This window comes from Gordionus sp. m RMFG-2023, chromosome 2 (genome assembly GCF_954871325.1).
Source record: "Gordionus sp. m RMFG-2023 chromosome 2, tfGorSpeb1-WG-v2, whole genome shotgun sequence".
In the NCBI taxonomy this organism is placed as follows: domain Eukaryota; kingdom Metazoa; phylum Nematomorpha; class Gordioida; order Chordodea; family Parachordodidae; genus Gordionus; species Gordionus sp. m RMFG-2023.
Window position 1 is genome coordinate 47,011,156 of NC_088776.1, and position 24,325 is coordinate 47,035,480.

Sequence of the window (24,325 nt, forward strand, 5' to 3'; positions counted from 1 at the left end):
AATACTTAAATATATAATAAATGAGCAAATGTAATATTAAATTTGAAAATGATCAAAAGTGTTTTCATAAAACTTCGAAAGGATAAAGTTTGGTAGTAAATACTCAAATTTTATAATAAATGAGGAAATGTAATAGTACATTAGTAAATAACCAAAAATACTAGCAAAATGCCTTTTCTCCTAAAAGTGCCCAAAATAAAATTTATAACTTACATATATAGTAAATAAACAAATATTTTATATTGTAAAAAATGCCATATTTTGGCACATTTTTAAGAGAAAAGGCAATGCATACCCCAACCCGGTCCACCTACAAGTTCAGATCGGATGAGAGGTTTTCGGTAGTATTTATATTTGATGATATAATCAGGGAACAGTTATATTTTTATTCGAATTTTCCACATCGATAAGTAAGATATTTTTTATGGTAGGAACCGAATAAACAATCGTATTTGAACAACAATGCTTTTTGCTCAGAATCAAGTTATTCATTTCAGTGGGGAAATTTCGCATCTCATATAATCGTCTCAGCACACTAAAAAAGAAAGTTTTACCTGGAATCTAGGAAAATTTATCTTTTTTTGATAATTTGTGTAACAACCTTTTCATAGCCGATTCGTATGATAACCCCTAAACTAAGAATTACTTTAATTTATTCAATAGACATGTTTTTACAAATCATAAAAGGATATATATCGAATTTCTAATAATAACTCTGGCAAAAAGTAATCTCAAAATTTTTATAAAAAAACGAAATTGACAACAAATAATTTAATCTAAAAGTACCATTTAGGGTCCTTTGAACTAGTTTTTTTTTGTCTGAGCTTGATGATCAGTGTCTACATGCCAGGGCTGGATGGGAGGAGCAATTTGTGTTCATATATCTTTTATAGGGGTAAATTTTATGTTGCCTTCACAAAACGGAAAAAGCAACCACCAAATTAGAACAGATAAATTCAGTTAAAATTAAAAAAAATATAAAATACTCTAGGTAAAATACTCACAAAATTAAAAAATAAGTAATTTCCACTTGTAAAGCACATTTTAATGTATTTTATTTGCAATAAATTGGTAAAAACAATTATCATTTCAAATATTTGCTATGATTTTTGCTGATTTTATTGTGTGTTTTTCTACCTATTTTTCAGAGTTATGAAATACGCCCTTCAACTTTATCTGTAAATTACTTATATACATTTAATCCAATAAACAGCCAAAATAAATAACATTTATGATTCCATAAGATTGGAATTGAAAATTAATATATGATAAGATAATAATAACTAAAATCATGAATATTTCTATGAGCAATGTTTTAGATATTAATTCACACGGATAAAAAATCGATAAATATACCTTTAAAATTTTATAAAAAAAATTCAATACACTATTATTGTTATCGTTTTTTTAGTATTATTATTATTAATAATAATATGACAAATAAATATTTTTCTTCTCAATTTATATCATCATATTCATATCGATGATTCGTTAATTAATTATGTAAGGTAAAATTCGTAATCTTAATGATGTTTAAATTCAGATGAGAAAAGTAAAGCGATACTATCATACAAATGACATCTAGAAGTACATTGGGAATTTCTTCTTTAGGGTAATATAAAATAATGTCGTAAAAAATATAATTTCTAAAACCATTAATAGATTGACCGAGGATACAGAAAAATTTGTTTGGAATAGGATAAAAAGTATTAGAAGTTCATTAACATTGCGCGGAGAAAAAGTCAAAGAAAAATTAGTCGAAGATATTTCAGTTTCCAATAGCAGCACTACCGATAAATCCAGCTGTAATATTATATAAATATTAATTATTTAAAATTTTTAACGATCAATGACTAGGAAGTATGAGATAATTATAATCAATATACTAATAAAATGAAACAAGTTTATAAGATAATCAATAATATAATGAATCATGATCTATTCGTATATATTGAAATAAAAATTGTTTGTGTATTTCATTAGTTTCTGTATCCGAATTAACTGAGACTGAGGCGGAAGGGGCTTCTCACAAGAGGTTACTTTCTCTTTCACCAGAAAATATATCTCGTCATTCCAGTCAAATATCATACGATTCTGGACAAGGATTTTTTGGAAAAACCAATTATCGCACTAAAGATGTCAAATATTTTGATAAACAAGAATTGAGAGATTATTTTCCAGACCTAAAAAAGTCTAGATATGGCTTTTATAATAGAATTATTCGTTCCATACCTTGCCTACATTTTTGTATCCGGCTTATATTTCCTCCTTTTTACAAAGTCGACGGTTAGACAATAATTGTTTTTTAAAAAATTATTTTCATTTTAAAATTATCATGTATAAAAATTAAATTAATCTAAATTATTTTTTTGATTTACAAAATTTATAATTTATCTTGTAATTTTTTAAAAATGTTTTTTTGTAATAAGAATTTTAATTTTTTTTAAAAAATGTGCAATTATCGATAAAGCTAATATAATGATATATTTAATATTTAAGTAGTTGACATTATGTTTTAATCGCTTTTATTCTGATATTTTGTTAGAGTGTCTTAAATACTAATATTTCATAAAGGATAGCTACACAGAAATTTCCTATAGTAAGTTTGTCAAATTAGTGATATCTTCATACTATATCCATTCTGAATTGAATTTCATAGTTAGAATCGATTCGAGGCAGCCAATGCATTGCTTTATTTTTTATTTTATGATTTGTTTATTTTTGGATCTATACATCTTAACACATATGAAGTAATGTTAAAAATCACGCAATTAATTCCTAAGAACTAAAATTGAAATAAAATAATTCACACAAAAATATATTGACAGAATTCTTTTAGTGCACGTTTAATTTTAAACTGATAATTAATAATCTGACTATAAATTTATAATGCCAAGCAATTTTTAAAGTTGAGTTTTTCTTATTATTTTTTCTTTATAAGACATGCTATTTTTTGTCAGGAAATTAGTTACAACTAAAAAAAGCCTTTCACGTCCAGTTGATGTACTATATTAATCCCATCTTAGTTACTATTCGATTCGTTTTTTGAAAAGGCTTAATTTAAAAATGATTGCTATTCATAAAGCAGATTTTTTGATATGGTTATAAGAATAAAGAAAATTTTGAACATGTTTTATTATTAAAAGCGAATAGAAATATTTTATAACCATTTAATTATACATTTTAACTAAATAAAAATGTTTGATTCACTTCAAAATCTGAGTTTTTACAAAAGATCTTCAATTTTAGTAACTTTGATATGTAAGCTCAGCGTAAATGTTTAAGTTTTTTTCCTACAAATACATACATATATATATTTAGTAAAGGTTACTGTGATTTAAATGAGAATTTTTTAATTCTATTAATAGTTTTGTCATCAAAAATAAAAAAACGTAACAGAGCCCAGATTCGTATTATGGATGGTTTTGGTCAATTTATGTTTTCTTTACAATATGTTCACTATTTTCATCAGGACCTCATTCAGAGAGGTTCAAAGTACACAAAAAAGTCTGTATTATTGGTTTGCCGTGGATTATTTTACCGATTTTATATTTTTTACGGATATTTTAGTACACATGAAACTTCGCTATCTATACAATGGACTATTCATAGTAAAATTATTTAATAATTTTATATTTCATTGTTCGAATTATATAAACTGTATTCTTACAAAGATTGATCGAGTAAAAATGCGACAAAATTATATGAAAACTGGCAAATTCAAAGTTGATTATACTTTATGTTGTATCATATACAATAATATTAATAATTCAAATTGTTTAAATACTACCCCGACTAACTCCTAATTAGGGAGAGATCGTCATTTTTGGATCTTATCTGATCTATTATTGAATTTCTGAGTTTTTTTCTTAATTATATATGTTTTTTTTTTAAATTTGAGCTATATATGTTTCATCAGATAAATTCCGAGCTTGGAATTCACGTTTTCATTAATCATAAAAGTTTTAAATTATTAATTATTTAATTTATTTATATATAATATAACTATAGAAATAATTTTTAAAACATGTAACGTTATCTATATTATTTTTAGGCGGATATTATTGCATTATTACCTACTGATTTATTGTATCTTAAATTAGGAATATGGCCTATATTTCGGATTAATAGAATATTTAAGGTAAATAAAATATGTAAAATAATGTTTATAAAAATAAAATTTTAGTATCCTGTGTTGCCTCAATTATTTGATTTGCTAGAAATTATACTTAGATCCTCATATATCTTGAGGATGTTTAGAATAGTGCTCTATTTACTGTTGCTAATAAATGTAAAAGCAAGCTGCTTTTACTTGATGTCCAAGTACGAAGGATTTGGCATAAATGACTGGGTTTACGATAACAAAGGACACGCGTAAAATTTTATCGTATCTTAAAAATTTTATGAAAGATCTTAATAATATAATGCCCTCTCTTAATGTTTATGGATCGAACCGATTGGTTTAACGATTCAGTTATTAGTTTAAAATGTAACATTTTACAAAAATAGGTGTCCATTCCGGTTGTTTTAAGCAAATTTGTATCGGTTCTTTCCGGTTTATAAATCCTTAACAGTTCTTTTCAAATCTTTCCGATTTTTATAAATATTGGATTTTTAAATTAATTGTCATATAATATAAACTATTAAAAATATTTTAAAAACTATAAAAAAAAAGACCAAAACAAAAATTAAAGGAAATAACTTGAATTTTTTTATTTTATTTATAAACATGCATTAGTACGAGTACGCACAAATTGAGCATTGCGTTTATCCCTAATTTTTTAAAAGTAAAAAAACCTAACGCACCCCTCGTTTAAATTGAAACAGGATTTTCAATTTTATAAAAAAATATGGAGTATATATTTTTTTAGAACAAAAATAATGCTAACCTTAATTTATGAAAAAGGTATTGAAAAAGGCAAATAAGTTTGCGTTTTTTAAGTGGTTTCTAACACCAAGCGGTAATGCCGCTGGTTAGGTTCTATCCTTTCAAAATTTTCTTATAAAATTTTGGTATTTACAAAATTATAACTGTTTATTTCGGTTTTGAGGTTTTGTACCTATATAATATCATATTTGGGCGTTGTCATATGCAGAGTTTGGAATTACTAAAAAAAGGTTCTGCTTTCGGTTTCTAATAGAAATGGGTTCTGCTTCCGATTATCAGATTTGAATGGTTATGAGGGAACCAGGCTATTGTTCCAAACTTTGCTAATAAGCAATTTTTAAAATAAATTGAACAATAAACAACTCTAAAAGAACACACTAAATTTTGAACAATTATATAAAAATCGATTGCATTTTTGTTATAACCAGTTTTAACCGTGGTTTCTCAAAATTTAAATATTTGTTAGGGTTCCTATCCCTTTCCTAGAATTTTAAGAGAGGGAATCCTCTGGCTACCCTTCCGTAATTGCAACAGTTCTAGTCTTTAAATTTAAGTGTACCTTCTGCAATTATGAAAATTGGACAATTGGCAAACAATCCATTATTTATATAATTACATTTATATATTTAAAAAAATTTAAGATATTTGAGATGCTTTTATTTTGGATTAAAAACCTCAACGGGTATCGGCAATAACGAAGGGGCTAATAATAATCTAGAGAGGATATATATGACTATCATTTGGTTAATAGGGACCTTTTCCGTAGCTTTATTTATAGCTCAGGTTTTAATTAATTTACATTTGAGAAATTCTAATGTTAAAAATTGAATGACTTGTCTGTATGTAATGTGAATATTCTGCATAAATGATATATATTGTCCTGTGCATCAGCGACCCTACTTGGGGTGCCTTTTTTATAATAAAGCCATCGGCTGTAGGAGGAGATGATTTTACACCACCATGAAAGATGACGATGCGTTGGCGTTACCAAATATTTTTCTAAGTTTAATCTTAATATGATTTACGAATATATGTCTAAAAAAAGTGCTTTTTTTGCAAGCATAAATTAAAAAAAAAACTATCTGTAAGAACACTGCTTTATTAGTAGTCTCAGTTTCTAATATTGAACCTCTAAAATGCTAGAAAACTTTGTTGCCAAGCTAATGCTATAATGTATTCTGTTACGTATTTTGCATAGCAGAATCCATTATAAATGTTTTAATCCTGCTATTTTTCAATCTATGCTAAAATAACAATAAAAAAGGTAGTTATAATATATTTATAAATATATAATACCTATTTTTTGTAAATTATAATACATAATTTTTTAAAATAAATTAGTTATCTTTTTATAGCAATTAATATTTAATTTAAAAAAAATAATAATCCGGAATAATAATGTTTCATGCCGTTCCGGATTCTTAATTTTTGATGTCAATCAAAAATGACATTACAGCGTTGGGCGCGGTGCACAGGTCAAATGAAAAAATAAATATTATCTTATATAAAATGCACGTAAACATATAAAATATTTTCCTAAAAAAGGGTAATAATAAATTTTACCTAAATTATTATACAGGTGAGAGCTATTTTTGAGGATAGTCGAAGAAACATTACAGAATTTAGGAATGCTCTTGATAAAACTATGAATTTTTTGAAAAATTCTAACATACCCCCTTACCTCACTAATAAAGTTAGATTATGGATAATATACACATGGAAATCACAAAAATGCTTGGGTATAAAAGATTTTCATAAATTGGGCATAATATAGCCGAGATAAGATTCGTTTTGTTTTCATGGGTAAATTAAGGAATAGGTCATTTTTATATTGATTTTAATTTGGCAAAATGGGAAATATTTGCAATCTAATAGTTGATCAGTTAAGAATATGATAAAGTTATTTATCAACCTAGATTGGTAGCGGTAAATGGTCATAAGGATATGAAAACAAGAGGAAATAAATATAACCCACCAGATTTGGCTGATAATTAGGAAAGAATCCAATTAAAGTTAGATAAAATGATATTTAAAATGAACTCTAAAAATAGTTTAAATCAATACTGACATTTTTCGATAAACATAGTTTTGGACTTGTTAAGTGAAGAATCCCATCATCTGGAGTTATCCTCGAAATATTTTAGGGTATTTAAAATATTAGAGAAGCCCAATTTTTTAATTTGTTTTTAACAGTTTGATTGAAGAAATGGCTATGAATTAGTCTAATAAGCTCTACTGCTTAATAAGCTTCCAAAAAGATCACAAAATATCATCCTGGATACCTCACCGGACTTAAGATATACTAATGGGCTTTCATTTATTAATTAATTATTATATTTAGGCAAAATCTTTTAAACTTTTTTTTATTGAAATTTGAAAATAACTAATTTATTGAACATATGAACAGATGAAAACGAGTTCTTAGACTTTCTCTCTCTAAAAATGCAAACGGATATAGCTATCAGTGTGCATTACGAAACCTTGTCAAAAGTCCAATTATTTCAAGTTCATTAACTTTTGCACTTACAAAATTATTATATATATTTGCTTTATGTTCATCATTAGTAAGAAAACAAAATTGACTATAATGAAATCCTCATATATAATAACCAAGAATGCTATGGTAATTTTGTGGAAGTGATAAAAATTGATCAAAATAGTACATAGACATACTACAATAATGGTCAGTTTGTGATCATTAAATGTAAAAAACTATATGATTAGGTGCTACTTTCTAATCCTGACACCAATCATTAATAAATAGAGCAAGCATATTGAATGAGGAGATAAATTCGTATAGTGTTGGTCTGAATAGAGTCCGTGGAAAAAATTCGGGCGGGCGAGCAGGGGAGGGGGAATAACATATTATATAATATATAGGCTAGGCTTATGGTTTAAAACTATATTAATATTATATATCCTTCCTATTCTTCCTTTTTTTGCCTAACTGACTCTCATTATTAAAAAAAAAATTAAAAGAGAAGAAAAGTTTTTTAAAAGAGTAAGATTTGGGGAATGTTCGATATTCATATAAAGTTTGCTACCTATTCTGCAATAAATAGAATAAAATAGAGAAACGTCAATAAATTATCTTTAGATCCCGCCCCGGTGCATTTCTTTATGCTGCTTTTAAAACGCTTGCAACATTAAAAGTTACAAGAGAATTTCCAATTTTAAATAAATATTTTGAGTTTGAAATATATTTCCTAATTTTATCTATAAAAGAGTGATCTACAATTGATTCCATGCAAATCTGGGCTGAGACTAGACTTATATATTTTTTTACCACCGAGCTTAAGGACTCAAGAAATTAATTTAAACATCTCTAGTTTGAACTAATTCTAAATTCTACTAATTGAGGTATAATAATAATATTATTTACTTGGGTTTTGCATTAGGTAGGTCTTCCATCTTAGATTCCCTACCAATCCCTAAGAAGACCATTATTTTTTCTCCCTCCTGATTTCTATTCCGGACTCCAACATATAGTTTACTTAACACATTTCTTAATAATCAAATTAGCCTAAAAATTATTAAAAAAAATACAGTAGGGCAGAGCCCTACTGGCCCGATACGTGGTCCGAAAAAATTGTTTTTGCAGGATTGCTTGTTTAAATCCCACAAAAACTACCCTTTTTCGGAGGATATAAGATACTAATTTTAATAAGAAAAGGTATCTTAGGAGAAAGAAAATAAAGCATATGTTATACAAATAAGGACATTGATTAATTATAATATTTATAAATATATTTTTTTTTTAAAAAAAGGATTGCGAGAGAAATCTGCTAAGGGATTTGGTATTGAAACTTAAACCTGTCGTGTATTTACCAGGAGATTATATCTGTAAAAAGGTAAATACCCGTGTTGACATTCAATATGTTAAGCGCATTAGCTCTTACTGTTTGGAAGTGCTTATAAGGTCATTTTCTTGGTAGATGTTGGTACCTATTAAATTTAAATCCTTTCAGTCAAGTTTTGCTTCTCCTAGCGACAGCACTGAATTTGTTTTAATTAAAAATGCAATATTATATTATTAATAAACATATTCTATTATCATATTTTGTCCTAAACTACAAATAAACGAAATTATAATGATTAATTTAATATAAAATAGGGAGAAATAGGTAAGGAAATGTATATAATCAATAGTGGAATAGTAGAAGTCACTATAGGTAAAGACCCTAACTTGATCGTACTGGCTACTCTAAAAGAAGGCTCTGTATTTGGTGAAATTAGGTAATCATTTTATACATCATAAAATTTAATAAAAGGTCACCTGAAGTTGCTAATCTAACCAATGTAATTTAAGATGATAAAAATTAATTTTAAGTTTCTATATAGTCATAAATAAACTGCCAACGAGACAACTACATTATGAATTTCGTTATAATTATTATTTATCAATGTTATGTTAAAAAATTTGTGAGTATATGAAACCAATTTTTCTTAAAGAACCTTTGAGATATAAGATAATTGCAATTGAATATCTTTCTGGTACAAATGATTAAAACATAGATTACTTTATTTTAAAGCTTATTGTCCATAACGGGTGAAAATAGAAGGACTGCTAACGTAAGAAGCAAAGGGTTTTCCAAGCTTTTTGTATTGAGTAAAGAGAATTTAGAAGACACTCTGATGGAATACCCCGATGCCAAAACTTTATTGGAAAAAAAGGCTAGGTAAAAAAGTTAAATTCATCAAGTTGATTTATTATTATGTTTTAAAATTGTTATTGTCGTTCTATTAGATTTAATTTATTCATCCGGCAGAAAATTTTATGATTTTTTTAAAAAATACTTAATAATATTTTATTATTTAAATTCTGACTTGAATAGTATATATTATAAATTAGCAAGGCCCTGCCTGACCCGTAATATTTTAATTAGGCTGAAGAATATTTTATACAAATTATTCATTTTATTGTCATATGCGCGGACTTACGGATGCAATAGGGCACACCCATTGACAAATTTTTATGGGGGCATAGATGAATTATTATATTTCATACAAAAACAAAGAGAAAGAAAACATTAATTATTGAATTATTTCTATATATTTATGCACTTTTTCCTCCCATCTCTTGCTGCGCCCTTATAAAAAATAGATGAATTATTATTATCATTTTTAACTAATATTTCTCCCCTACACCCCCTCCCCCCTCACCAGAAAATGTATACAATATATCATTATAAGGAAGAATTTGAAAGAAAAATTAACAAAAATTAATAACTTTTAAAAATAACGACTATAATTCAAATTTTTTTAAAAACCAAAATTATTTTTATATAAATCTAATATAGCCAAAGGCCTAAATAAGTGAACCTAAATAAAATTTATGGGAAGAAAATTCTTCTAATAGTGCCCCCCCCCCCACCTTAACAAATTCCTGTATACTCCTATGATATTACATAATATAACTAATAAAATTATTATCATAATTTCGCACGAGTTGCAAAAGAGACTTGTGAAACCTTTCTGTTGCATTCTATATAAATATATCTATAAAAACGCTGCTTTTAATATGTTTACTATGTACAATGAATAATTTGGTTTTAGGAATTTATGAAGTATTAGAAAGAAATTCTAAACATTTATTTATCGTAATCAAAGACATATTTAGGGAAGACGGGGATAAAGCGATTTACGGGGTAACAATGACGAATAACTTCTTAACCCTTGAGCATAAAGTCTTAGAATTTGGTGTGAAGATGTATTTTAACTTATAATCATCTTGAAAAACTTTCCCGGATTGACATATTTTTCCAAAAAACATTTTTTTACCCAAAAATTATAAAAATTACTCTCTAGTTTATTTTGCATTTAGTAAAATATATTATGGCTTTAAAATTTTGCATATGAATAAAATTTATCGGAAGTTTATAGCTAAACCAGAAGTTACGCAATAACGATTTACACAATATATATATGTCGTATCGGGATATGGAATCATGTGGGATTCGGAATTCCAACGTGGGAATTCGAGATCTTGAATCCCCACGTTTTATTCAGAGTCCTTTTTTAAAAAAATTTATTTTTAAAATATTTAAAAAATATTCCGAACCCCCCAGGAAAAAAAAATAAAACATTATAATTACTTTTTCTTCCCTTTTTGCGGCTGTCGCCATATAATTAAAAGGCTAAAATAAGGGATTTTAAACGAGAATTTAAAAAAAGTAAATAGTATAAAATTAAGGCATCTAATGAATGAAAAGGGATAAGGTTAAGAAATTTTTGTTTTTGTAAATTTATAAAAAATATTAAATATTTTCACAAAATCCGAATTAAAAAAAATTATTTATTGCAACAATTATTCAATGCAGTATGGCATTTCGTTGAATATTTAAGGTTGTTCTTGAAACACTATCGTCTTTTATTCATGCAACCCATTTTGCGATTGCATAACGATGTTTCCATAGTTTGTGACATTAGGAAGCTCCTAAATATTTTTAGCACTTTAATTAAAAAATTAATATATTTTATGTACTACATGAATTAATTTGAGGACTATATGTGGTTATTATAAAAATAAATTTTTTTAAAATAAATGTTTAAGGGGATTCGGATTCAGATTTTTTTTTTTAAAACAATTAAATTATATTTTTTTTCTTCCTTTTTTTGCCGCCAGGCTGGCACCAGAAAATTTTATTTTTTTATAGATATTTAATATGTATTTCTTTTATGCTCTATTAAATATGTAAAACTTTTATGCGGAAAACTAAGCAGAGTTTGACTAAAGGTTCGCTCGTTCCCGGCAGTGGCCCCTACACTTTCTGAGCGCTGGAAGCAGAATACCTCCCTGAAAATTACCCCCCCCCCCAATCGAAAAAATAATTATTTTTGACACCCATAAATTTCCAAAATAATTTTTATTGCATCAATCTTTTATAAATATAAATTAATGTAAAAAAATAATTATTATTTTAAATGAATAATTTAGACATATTAGGGGAAGAGAAAGCGAAAAAATTTATAATATCATTATTTAATTGTTTAGATAAAAAAATTTTCCATTGATAAAATGGTTAAATTATTAAGAAATGGATCTTTCATGGTACTAAATAAGAAGTCTTGCCAGTATATGAGGTAGTAAGAATTTATCATCTCTTATATTATCCCTTTGCAATTATTAAATAAGCATTTGTATTTTTTTTAGAAATCTCGGATAACAACCTAATTTGCTAAACATCGACCAAAATTTATTAAAATTTAATAAGACCCCTCATTTATTATTTAATTTAATATGTAATGTATTAACGGAATCACGAGGTCGAGTCCGATATCATAAAATAGAAATCACTTGGTTATGGATGAGTTTAACAATAAAAGAATTAAATAAATTTAAAAAGTACCCACATTCAAATTTTTAGAAGCAGTTGCTTCGGACCCCCACCTTTGCAGGGGCCAGTCCCCGGGTAGGGTTCATATTGCATTGAATAATTGTTGCAATAAATTTTTTTTTTAATTCGGATTTTTTTATAAATATATATTCATGTGAAAGTATTTAATATTTTTTATAAATTTACAAAAACAAAAATGTCTTAACCTTATCTTTTCATTCATTATATAACTTAATTTTATACTATTTACTTTTTTTTAAATTCTCTTTAAAAATCCCCTATTTTAGCCTTTTAATTATATGGTGACAGCCGCAAAAAAGGTAAGATAAAGTAATTATATTATTTTTATTTTTTTTTCATGGGGATTCGGAATATTTTTTAAATATTTTTTTTTTAAAAAAAAAAGATATTATCCCCACGTTGGGATTCCGAATCCAAAATGATTCCATATCCCAATACGACATATATATATACCTTGAGAGTTGCTATGGGTGAAAAGGTAAAATGTTCCGTCTGATTTAAGATCCCTTTTCATTCATTATATGACTTAATTTTATACTATTTACTTTTTTCTAAATTCTCTTTTAAAATCCCTTATTTTAGCCTTTTAATTATATGGTGACAGCCGCAAAAAAGGTAAGAAAAAGTAATTATATTGTTTTATTTTTTTTTCATGGGGATTCGGAATATTTTTTAAATATTTTTTTACAAAAAATTAAAAAAAAAGATTCCGAATAAAACGTGGGGATTCAAGATCTCGAATCCCCACGTTGGGATTCCGAATCCCAAATGAATTTATATCCCAATACGACATATATATATATATATATATATACCTTGAGAGTTGCTATCGGTGAAAAGGTAAAATGTTCCGTCTGATTTAAGCTGTAAGAAGATAATTTTTAAATGATAATATCTAGACCTTATAAAAAGATACTTTTGTACAAAGAGGAACATTAATAAATAGTTTGTGTTATTTGGAATAAAATTTTATGAAAAGTCGCAAAAGAGAAGAATAATTGAAATGTACGATGTGCCTAAAATGGGCACATTCAAAATGTGCTATTTTTGATACAAATTTTTAAATTTCGATATTGTTTTGATTAATATATATTAAAACTGGTGAATAACTGTCAAAATTGCAATATTTTGTTCAATTAATAGTTATGTTCAATTTTATTTTAACCACTTTACCCCGATGCCTAGCCGCGTTACCCTGGGTATGGGGTAAAATGACGAAAATGGCACATCACATAGTTAATCACATTTTCTAAAGTATTAAAGGTAGAGATCTACGCTTTTTTTATTTTGTAGATGAAGGATTTGACTTCTTATAAATATATAATTTGTTCTGTTTTGTTAATGTTTCAAAATATTCTGGTACAGGCACGTACGCAGGAATTCGGTCTGTAGGGGGGGGGGGGGGATAATAAATTTTTTTAAGAAATATTATTGTTTTTTAAAAATATCAAGCATAAATTTATTAGGACTAATAACTATTTCTAATACACAATTTAAATTAATGTGAATTATAAAAAAATTATATGTGAAGAATCACTTTAATGACCCAAAATAGAAATTTGAATTTTTTGAGCCTTTACACAATAGTTTCTTAGGAATAATTGCATTTTGTGTGTTATACATTTACAATTAAAATCCAATCTTCGTTGTGATTGAGATAATTTTTCAATTATCTCATCCTTGCTTGTCGTCAAATGCCTATGAATATTCAAAAGATCCAAATCTTTCAATCTACTTTCAGATGTTGTACTTCTTGGTATGTTTTTCAGAGACCTGCAGGCCCGGCCCCCAGGCCGGACATTATTTTAATTTTTTTTAAATATACCCGAGCCGGGCCCGAAATTTTTTTAAAAAAACACCCAATCCGGGCTGTATTTTTTAAAACAGCCTATATTTGAAATCGTTATTATTAGATATAAAAATCAAAAATAAATATAATATATTTTTTAAAAATCCGGGCCAGGCCTAAAAATTTAAAAAAAAAGCCGAGTCGGGCCTAAATATTTTTTTTTAAAAAGCCGGGCCAGGCCTGAAATTTTTTTAAGAAAAACCTAGGCCAGGCCGTAAAAAATCTTTAAAAATAATCCGGGCCGTGCCCTGCAAATGGTACTTCTCCAGGTCTCTGTTATTCTTCTTAAAAAAGAGAATGTTCTCTCATTAGTTTACTAATGGGAAGAGTTTATAAACCCTTTTAATACATTGAATTTAATCTAAAATGTGTTTGAAATAATGCAGAGCATCCATAACATTTTTTGGGAATATTAATCATATTTAATCTTATAAACATAGTTATTCAGCTAAAGGCATCATAAGATACTTTAAGATATATATAATAAAAATCTAACAAATATTTTTTTTCTATCACCATCTGCAAAAGGTTGGGAAGGCTTTTGTGGAAGTTATTTGCAAATTAGTAAGTGCTGCATGATGAATTAAAAATTCATTTATTTGGGTTATAAATGTATCTGATTTAAGATATAATCTTCTACTGATCCTATATTAATGTTTTAACGATGAGCTTGCCTTGCTACAAGTCGAAGGAGACAAATATTAAACACGTATAGCTCTGCTTTTGACTCAAAAATAAAATATGAAATTCTTCATCAACATTAGCCCTAATTTCCTTGAGTTCTGATAAAATGCTCTCCGCTATTCTCATTTTCTTAATCAAGTCAATGTCATGTTTTTGAAAAGTAATACTTAAAATAGTTGTATAATTAAATAATACATTCTAATGAGAAATAAAATTTGGAATAAGCATTGTATCCAATAATTTTCTTGCTTCTGAGGAAATATTTCTTTCAGGCCATTGTGATATTTCAGTAATAGCAAATAATTGGCTCTTCTAACTCCTTAAGCTGTTACTGCTTGATGGCAGAGACTCTATCTCGTTGGACTTGCAATTTCTTTTTCCCTGTTGGACAAGAAGTTTCAGAAATAATTATTATTTGACTAGAAATTTGAAAATGGTAGATAAATATTACGCCACTAAAAATTTGAAAATAATAAGTAAATATTAAGCCGGAAAACTTAAAATCGAATTTAATTGATAAAATAACTTAGTAGATAAATGTGATAATAAATGTAATTAAATATATATTTAATATGACGAATAAATATTAACATATAAATTAATATAAACAATAATATTTTTGAAAAATATATCCAGCATCTGCATTTTATGGCTTGGGGGGGGGGTTTGTCCCCCTGCCCCCCCCCCATCCCCGCTGCGTACGCCAATGTTCTGGTAAGATGCAAAATACCATCGTTTTACCCCGGTCCCCCTATTTAGATATTCTTTAGACATCAAAAAATGCAGAGGTCATTATTATGATGGAGCCTTAACGTTAGTGGAAATTGTTTACAAACTTCATAATGAAAAATCTAGAGTAATTTATGCTTATTGTGCAGGTCATACATTAAATATTGTGGTACAAGATTTATTTATTTGCGATTTTATGGTATTAATGAAAAAGATTCATCATCTTTTGTTTAAGAATTTCCCAAACGCATGGACATATTTCGTTCCATCCAAGAAGAAAATAATATTTTAGCTTTATTAAAATGCTTACAACAATTCCATAAGTGCTTGTTCTGCAGAATATCGTTTCCAGGATTATCAAGACTTAAATCTTATTTTCGTTTTACGATGAAACAGCAACGACTAATAAAGCATATCGCAATTTTAAATTTTATAAAGAAGAAGAAAAAGAAAAAGACTCAATTTAAATGTAATAATGAATATTTTTTTAAATATAAATGAAATAAGTAGAAACACATTTTACCTTAAAAAATATAAGATTTATATATCATACACAATATAAAAATATATTATTAATTTAATCATTTTATTATAATTAAAAAAATTTAAGGAAATAACAAATAAAATTTCCCATACAAAATTAAAATTACAGCTTTTTTTTGCTATTATTTTTACAATTAATTAAAATCTGTTTAGATTTTTTTTTCAAGTTTTGAACAAATCTTTAAAAAAGATTCAGACACCTGTAGCGCAGCTCTATGAGGTAAATACCCATTATTGGATGAATACTGTATTACAAAGTTTCAAATGTATTATCGGCCATATTGATAAATATTTAAAATATTTATAAAAATCGATCGAAAAATCCTTCTAATATATTGGTCGTCATCCTTTTTTGGGATTGCATGCCAATCACAATTATTTCCACATATTGGTGACCATCTCTATAAATATATTATAATAAAAATACCTATTAGAATAATGAGTAAGTACCCTATAAAATGAATACTGCGATATATTATGCATTAATACCTAGGACGATAATTTTGATAATTTAAAAAATCTCTTCCATCCCCATTGCTTACAAATTAAAAAATAAAACTAAAGGCGAAATATTAATCCGCGATTATTTATAGTATTCACCTCATAATAACTATTCATCTCATGACGTTACGCCATTCTAAAATCTTTGGCCTGGCTAATAATTTTTTATGAAAGAAAAATAAGGAATTTGCATTTCAAGGTAAAAAAACTCCGAAAGATTCAAGACTAAAAAATATTTTGCCTAATTTGCCCGGCTTGAACATTTTTGCCCAGGCAAAAAAATTCTCTAACTTATATATTATATAAAACTTATGCTTAAAATATAAAAATAATAAATCAATCTATTCATTTTAAATTTTTTTGAATTAAATTATAGTAGCCATAAAATAAAAGCCCTTTTTTTTAAATTAGAAAAATTCTAAAGTCACAAAAAAAGAAAACTGGTACCAAAAAAAATAAGGAATCCACGGAATTGCCAAATGTTACTGAAGATGATGTCAAAGTTAAAGCATTATCTGAACCCAAAATGATAGATACAGTATTGAAGGTTAGTTCTTCTACCTTTATCAATAATCATTGATGTTTTTTCTTTATTAGATATTAATTATTTAACATTTCCACTATATATATAATGTTAACGTCAATGTGTTTTCGAATTTTGTTGTTTTTCTTTTTTTTCAAAACGTGAGCAAGTTTAAAATTTTTTAAAATCTAATTTTGTCAGAAATATTCTCAAACATAAGAATTTTTAAAAGAACCTGTAGTAATTTTTAATTTATATTAAAAGATTGGGGAATTTTTTTTATTAATTATAAACAATAAAGTTCATTGTAATATTGCCTGATATTCATAAGGTAGATTTTTTTCACATATTAGAATATATTTACGGCAAAATCAGATTTTCAAAATTTTTAAATAAATGATTTGAAATGCTAAATTACACATGGAAAACATATTGACGCTAAATTGTGCAGCCACATCTAAGGGAGAGAGGCATTTACTAATTTTTTTTGGGCTTTGCTCCTAAAGTTCCATTTATCCTGTTTTCGGACTGGTCATGCCTTTGAAAAAAGAAGATTAAATATTTTTGTTTTCTCGTGGTTATATTTTTATTTTGCTTTTGAAATATATATGATTTCAGTTAAAATTGGGGAAACAATGGAAGCACTAGTTCTAAGATCTTTGTCAGTGTTTTTGCTTTATTACTGGTTCTGAATGCTTTAACCAGTATAGTAGCCAGTATAAAAGAAAAAATTATAAAAAAATTTTGATCAACTTATAAATCAAAAGTGACTGAATGTATTTATTCTTAAATTTTATTAATATTTTGTTTAATTGTATCTTAATTTAATCCGTTAAGTAGAAACTATAAAGAAAAAAGTTATTAACAAAATAAGAAAAAATTTGCATCATGCTAAAATGGAAATATGGAGGAACTAAATTTTTGATTAAAGTTAATATTTTGTGTTTGATTAGTACACATTAATTCATCAATTAGTGTTACCAACTAGTGTTGTTAAACGTCTCGTTTCGAGCAGATTTTAAAAAATGGCTATATCAATATTTCATCCAGAAAAATATTATGCCAGCCTAAAGATTTTGTTCGTAGAGGTAACAAAGGTCTAGACATATAGGGGAGACTGGGGTTAGGTAAACTCCGGGGCTTGCCAAACCACTTAATCTCATTTTAAAATTAAATACACCAGAAGGTTAAAATTTTATCCTAATATAGTTTTCATTAGTATACATCTATGGACAAAATATATTTTTAAATAATTCATTACTAAAAATTTTATTTAAGAAATAAAATTTTGATGAAATTTTCAAAAGATTTTTACATGACAGAATTTTAAAAATATATAATCATTTATATGTTATAAATTTTATTGCAAAGTTTAAACATTCTTCTATAATTTGGGTAAGTTTTATGAGTATTTATCAAATCTAGATATTATTTCAATCATGATTTGTCAATTTAGAGCTAGCGGGGTTTGCTAAACCATACACGTCAATTATGGCAGTTAGTAATGAAAAAAATTTCAAAATCTTGAAAAGGCAATTTCATGGTTGTTTATGATTGGTATTTAGGATTTATGCTAAAAAATCTTAATCTCACCTTAAAATTCATATTTTTTTATGTCAAAAATCTTTATTAAGTTAGCCAAAATTAAGTTTCAATTTTTATATATATTTAGCTTCAATTTATAAGTATTATGATATTTTGAACAATAAAACAATAAAATTATTCTATACATATCATTATTAATAAATAAAAATACATTTCAATTTATTATGGCCTAAAAAAACCAATGGTTTAGGAAGCCCCTTGAAGTGGTTTGCCTCACCCCGCTATTGGGGCTTGTTGAACAAAATTTTCACTTTTACAAAAAATAAAATTAAAAAAAAAAAATCATATTCTTAAATTTTTTTATAAGGCATCTTTATAGAGTATAGTTTTAGGTATCCAATCATATATTATTTTTTATATTATCTATAAAACAACAAGAGCTATAGCTAATTTTGTAAAAATTGGTTCGACTAACCCCAGTCTCCCCTACTATCAAAATCTCGAGGTTTAGGCAATATTTTTCTAGCGAAAATATTGAGTTAGCCGTTTTTAAAAATAGACTCAAAACGAGCCGTTTAGCAACACTAGTTACCAACAATTGGGTTATGATCAAAATGAAAACTATGACGTCAGGCTCTTAGCGCTAGAAACACTATTTCTGACATTTATAATTAAAGAAGCATATCTTAGTATTAATATATAATGCCTGGATTCAGTAGTGTTTTCAGTAGTAAAAAGGAAACCAGTTATAAGCAAAATAAAAACTATTATATATAGAATAAATTGATATTTAAAAATTAATTACGTTTAACTACCTTAATTTCTTTTTCCTTGGTTCAAAATATTTTTGAATCTTATGGATCTACGATGTTTATAGATATTTTTTCTTCTTTTTGGTTTATTTAACAGAAATAGAAGTAAAATAAAAATCTTATTATATTTTATGACCAAAATTGAATAAAATTAAATATCTTAAACTGATTAAATGACAATGGCCCTACTCCATATTTCAAGACATTTTAAAATATAGGTAATGAAAACTGGTAAAAATTAATATATTATAAATGTTACAATCTTATTTCACAGACAATATAACATTGTATTATGATAATTCTCATAATCTTTATTTTTAAGCCTTTAAAAAAAATTGACGCAAATTGTCAATCATAATATATAGTGTAATTGATAATTGTCATAAAATCTATATGACATTTTTTAAAATTAAATTTGACAAAAAGTGGTAAAAATATATGTTTTCAACAAGATTTTTAATAATTATTCAAGTAATGTAGAAATATAACAACTCTCCTAGCAAACTTACAAGTTTTTTAATATAATTTTATTAAGATAATAGGTCGTCACTTTAATTAAAATTCCTTCTCAAAAAAATACACTATTTTTTATTAGATCTTATGAATCTATACATTTAGATATGGGAAAAGAGAATTAACTTGTTTATTAGACCAAGAGCTTACATTAAGCTAAATATATGATAGTCATTATAAAAAATTACTTTCTTGGCGTGGAATATTCAGCCCTTTAAAAAAATATTGCTACATTATTTAAAAATTTATATTAATACCTCTTAATGAAATATATAACAATTTCCAATAAAATTATATGAATAATTGCCTATGAAGAAATCATTTGCTTCTTACTATAATGTACTCAGAAAATATTGGGACTTTATAAAGCCATACTTTATATATTTGACAATATATTAAATTTTTTAAAATATTTAATATAATTTATAACATCATTATCATCAAGAAAACTATTGAAACTCTTTTTTAAAAGCAGGGTTCATAGCCCTGAATTTAACAAAATAAATATTTTTTTTTCTAGGATATTAAATAATTTCCTACTACATTGAGATCCGAATTAAAATTTACAATTAATTATGTTAAAAATGAAATAATAAAATACAAAATAAATCAAGAATTTTTTTTTATCTAATAAGTATTTTTCATTTAAATTATTTAATTTAAAATAAATCTAAGTCTTTGTCTTTCCTTATATTAAGTATTTTGTTCAAATTTAATAAATAATATTTTATTAAAAATATTGTTTTAAATCACTAATTTTTTTTATTAAAATCATGGTGATTTAAATTGTGATACAAATCAAATTGATTTCATTTGTCAACCCTAGTCATAATACACTGTTATATTATCAGTCAAATAAGATCTCAATATCTATGAAATATCTTTTTTACCAATTTTAAATATATTTTAAAAACCTTCAAATGAATATGACCATTGTCACTTAACCAGGAAATATTGCCACTGGAATTACATTGCAATATGTTTAAGATATTTAGCTCTACCAATTTTAATTAAGGTAATTTGATAGTCTCCCAAAAATTTTATATAAAAAATCGTAATAATAATGTCAAAATTATAAATATATATATTTTAAAAAAATTATAGAAAAAAACCACGTTTAAAAATAAAGCATAAATATTATATAAAAAAAATTTAATAAAAAAATAAATATAAAAAATTATATAGAAGGAACCACCATTAAAAAAAACCCATAAAATATTATATAGAAATAATTACCATTAAAAAGCGTAAAATATTATATAAAAAAATTTAATAAAAAATTATATAGAAAAAAGCAGCATTAAAAATAATGCATTTAATATTATATAAGAAATAATTTAATAAAAAATATATATGAAACCACTAAAAATAACGCATATATATATTATATATATAATTTAGAAAAATTTAATAAAAAAATATAAATTAAAAAAAATTATATAGAAAAAATCACCATTAAAAATAATGCATAAAAAATTATATGAAAAAAAAATTAATTAAAAAGTATATTAAAAAATAATTATATAGAAAAAATCACCTTAAAATACCACAAAAAATAAAATATATATATAAAAAAAATATACCTTAAAAAAAATTTATATAGAAAAAATTAACATTAAAAATAACAAATAAAATATTATATAGAAAACCTTAAATAAATGCATATGTAATTCAAAAAAAATTAAAAGAAATATTTACATTAAATTATTTTATCGAAAATAAATAAAGGATAATAAATCTAAAAAAAAAAAATGATCAAAAAATCTTGAAAGATTTAATACCATGAGATTTTTACAAAAAAAAATCATGAAGATTTAAAAAAATTTGAGCAAAAATCTGGGCACATTTTTTTTTGAGGAGCATTTCAAACTCTGGTTTTGGTAAAAAAATAAAAAAATTATTAGATACCTTTATTTAATAGCGGTATCATAAAGAATTAGTCAAAAATACTTGTAGTTGTAGCATCTCTGTAAAAGGGGATACAAAAATAAGATGTATTAGTTATGATGAAATTAAAAACGATTACAATGGCTGATTTCTGTCTTAAAGCGCTAGGATTAAGCTATTGTTTAGTAAAGTAATACTATTAATAAGTGCGCTTTTACATAGAAATGGAAAGATTCAGACGTAAATCCCATACGAACTAATCTTTGGGTTTTAATATTTTTTTTATAACTTATAATAAGTTTTTTTAATGTGAAAATATTATTTGAAAAATTAAATGTGTCTATAATTATTCGGAGATCTTTAGAATTTTTTTAAGTAATATTTTTTAAATAGAAAAAAATTGTGAGGTAATTTTATAGAAATAGAATAATATGTAGCAGGCATTATTAATTTTAAAAGAAATAAAAGCAAATTTTCTTTCTAGATAAGAAGAATATAAAAGTATTATAGACACACAAAATTTCAGCTAATCATATTTTCCATCCCTATCCACAAGCCTCTGACACTAGTTTACATAATATAAATAAGTATAATATTTTAATAAAATTAACAATAATTTATTTTAAATTTGGTTTTAAATTAATAGATTATGGACCCCACCTCCAAAACTGTGCAGATGTTAAAGAAAGGGGAGCATTTTACAGTTGAAAATAATCCGGATTTCGAGAATCAAGTATACACAAATAATTAAATAAAAAATGAAAAGAACAAATTGAACTTATTCCAGGCTTCTAATAATTGTTTTAATTTATATAATTTTTTTTTGAATTATCATTTTACTTAATTAATTCTCTATAATAATTTAAATCTTAAAATGACATTTAGGACTTATCGAATGTAATCAGAGGCTCATCTACGCCAAAATTTATGAGGATGTATCGTAAAATCAATAATTTTGATAAGAAAAATACAAATTACGATGATATCAGGAAAGGATATAGTGATAATGCATATCGCAAAATGGGTGACGACAAGGCTAATAAGAATGCATTTAGAGGGCATTTAAGATCCCAATCTCTTTCCCCTTTCACGATTAAACCAAATAATATAAAACCATCCAGATCTTTCCAAGACAAACACCATAAAAAATGGTACAAATATAATTTAAAGAGGAAATATTGGAGTGTTAGTCCTATCTATCCTCAAGTAAGTTTTTTCTTTTGTTTTTTAAATACTTCTATTTGATGAGATCCCTCTACTAACCAAATTATTCTAAGATAAGTATGCAATTTAAGAAATCAAAATAAAATTAAAGGTTTTTCCTTAAATCAAGAAATATTAAGTTTTTAGCATCCTTAAATTAAGACATTTCTAGCTTCATTAAATAAAACACATCCAAATTTATTCCATTAAATAACACAATTGATAATATAAAAATATTACACTAGATTATCATTTCGTGTGATGACAAAGATACATTTTACGAATCAAGTCCCAGCAGCAGAACAATATATAAAAATAAAAAAGCAGGTCGTTATAACAAAGTTGGTGATCATTCATTGTCTGTTTCTTTGCATTCATTGACAAATTTAAACACCGAAAGCGGAAGCTCGAGTTATGTTTCTCTTCCCCAATCTAAGAGTTGTTCCAATCTAAGTTTCCCAAATATATAAAATGTTAAAACACCAACTTACGCATTATAGGCTTACATTTATTTATTCTCAATATTTAGAACAATCCTTTTAAAACAAATATTTATAATAAAATATTATAATATTTTTTGATTATTTATATATATTTTATACTTATAATTATTTATTTAAATTCTTTATCAATCCCTTTAATTTTATAAACCTAATTGATATTAATTTATCCTATAATATAGATGTTTAATATAACGAGTAGAAAGCCCGTTAAGAATGAAAATCAGAATTTTATCCCTTATTTAATGATGGAAGCATCAGAAATTTCCCTATTATTATGAGCAAATTTGTTATTATTTTTATCAGATATAAATCCGAAATTTTTCATTATTTTTATAAAATATGTAAACGAAGTCTATAATTAGTACCCTCAACATGAGCAAATAATTAAAACATTTATAAATATGCTATTTTCAAATATATCGATTTCATAATATCTGAAAAAATTGCCTTTTGTTGTTTTAATTTAACTTAAAAATTTATTCTTGACGGATGATGGTTTGTTAAGTATATACTTTCATCATAAAAAAAACCGAGTATAACATTTCTCAAAAATAAAATATATTCAAAGATTATGATACCTAGAAATTTTTTAAAAATAAGATCTTTTGAGAATGTTCAAACAGGATTTATGAACAAATTTTACCTATAATTCTAAATTATTTTTGTAAGCAGCCTTTTATAAGTAAATCTTTTATAATTTATATGTATTAAAAATCTTCCATGATGAAAAGCAGCGCAAAATATAATATGATTATCTCTGAAAAATATGTAGTTGAAAATATCAAAC

The 24,325-nt window shown here is 25.4% G+C and overlaps 1 protein-coding gene across 1 annotated transcript; it reads left to right on the top strand.

Moving 5' to 3' along the window:
- Positions 1-1,574: 1,574 nt before the first annotated feature.
- LOC135924391 (cyclic nucleotide-gated cation channel beta-3-like) lies at positions 1,575-23,530 on the top strand. Its single transcript, XM_065459448.1, is given in 16 exon segments — positions 1,575-1,612; positions 1,663-1,805; positions 1,984-2,286; positions 3,400-3,611; positions 3,675-3,725; positions 4,055-4,374; positions 5,530-5,671; positions 6,468-6,627; positions 7,296-7,393; positions 8,656-8,739; positions 9,003-9,124; positions 9,421-9,567; positions 16,964-17,099; positions 22,479-22,565; positions 22,718-23,038; positions 23,281-23,530. Coding segments are annotated over 16 exon segments (2,589 nt in total). The 3' UTR covers positions 23,506-23,530.
- Positions 23,531-24,325: the final 795 nt, after the last annotated feature.